This window comes from Octopus bimaculoides, chromosome 5, assembly GCF_001194135.2.
Source record: "Octopus bimaculoides isolate UCB-OBI-ISO-001 chromosome 5, ASM119413v2, whole genome shotgun sequence".
NCBI lineage: Eukaryota > Metazoa > Mollusca > Cephalopoda > Octopoda > Octopodidae > Octopus > Octopus bimaculoides.
In genome coordinates, this window is record NC_068985.1 from 113,698,845 (window position 1) to 113,700,127 (window position 1,283).

At 37.6% G+C, this 1,283-nt stretch overlaps 1 protein-coding gene across 3 annotated transcripts in view; it reads right to left on the minus strand.

The window, feature by feature from the left end:
• LOC106878623 (plexin-A1) overlaps positions 1-1,283 on the minus strand; it is an 803,747-nt gene that overhangs the window by 80,003 nt on the left and 722,461 nt on the right. For all 3 annotated transcript variants that reach the window (XM_052967952.1, XM_052967953.1, XM_052967951.1), the window contains exon 20: positions 278-436. In XM_052967952.1, coding sequence (XP_052823912.1) covers positions 278-436 — 159 coding nt within the window. The remainder of the gene's footprint in view (positions 1-277; positions 437-1,283) is intronic.

Genomic DNA, 1,283 nt, shown 5'->3' on the forward strand with positions numbered 1-1,283 from the left:
TATATATCATCATCATCATCATCGTTTAACGTCCGCTTTCCATGCTAGCATGGGTTGGACGATTTGACTGAGGACTGGTGAAACCGGATGGCAACACCAGGCTCCAGTCTGATTTGGCAGAGTTTCTACAGCTGGATGCCCTTCCTAACGCCAACCACTCAGAGAGTGTAGTGGGTGCTTTTACGTGTCACCCGCATGAAGATATATATATATATTATTGATTGATGTTTTCTGTAATAAAAATATGTGGCTAAAAGTGTATAAAAGTTGAACTTACAATGACTTCGGGATAATCGCTATCTGTCATGGCTTCTGGCTGAACTTTGGGTGGCTGGCAAGTCAGTTGCGATGAAGCTATAGAGGTCACATTGCAGCGGCCCATACCTATGCGGACACTGACATGTGCCTCATCTACTGCTTTGTTAAGGTTCTGTCCCTGGAAAGATAAAACACAGCATATATATATATATGTATATATCAATGTTTAATTATCACTGAATAACAACATTTTAATTTTTCTTTTTGTCTTTGGTCAGAAAGTTTTATTTCCTACTTGCTTCTATCTAGAAATCAAAGGAAATGACTACTATCCCCCTTCAAACTTTGTTTCTGACCTGGAGCTCAATGTTTTTGAAACTGACCTACTTTCCGTTACATTTCAGACAGATTCAGCAACTTGGTGCTGAAGCAGAAATATTGTCATAGCAAGCATTCTGCTCAATACCACAGATTTACTAGTCAGTTGCTTGACTGTAGCCACTTGAGCATGTTACTAGTGGCTGGCAATATGTACATCTCTGATCATGAGCAGGAGTACTGGGGGAGCATCATAGCCATGTGTTGAGAGGGATTCTTAGAGGTGTGAATAAATATCATAACAGCAAAGTTTGAAGGAAATATTAGCCATTTTCCATACTTTCTAGGGCTAAGTAAACAGAAAATAACAGTTGCTACCCAAGAACAAAAATCGTGTTACATAGTGTTATTCAATATTGATTGATTGATTAGTTATTAATAAATCAAATGTTTAGTCATCTTTCACATCTAGACATTAATATTTTACAAATGATCTCGTTCACTAGTTTAAAAATTTTTTTTTTAATTGGTTATGAGTTCAAAGCTGCTGTAGGTAAATTCTACCCCCAGTTCTGTCAGCTGTCAGCTTTAGGTACCAGATGATTAGTGAGCTAAAACAGTTCTCACTAAACTCATTGTATACAGGCTTCAACCACCAGCCAAAAGGGCTTCTGAACATACATATGTGTGTATGTATATATATAGAT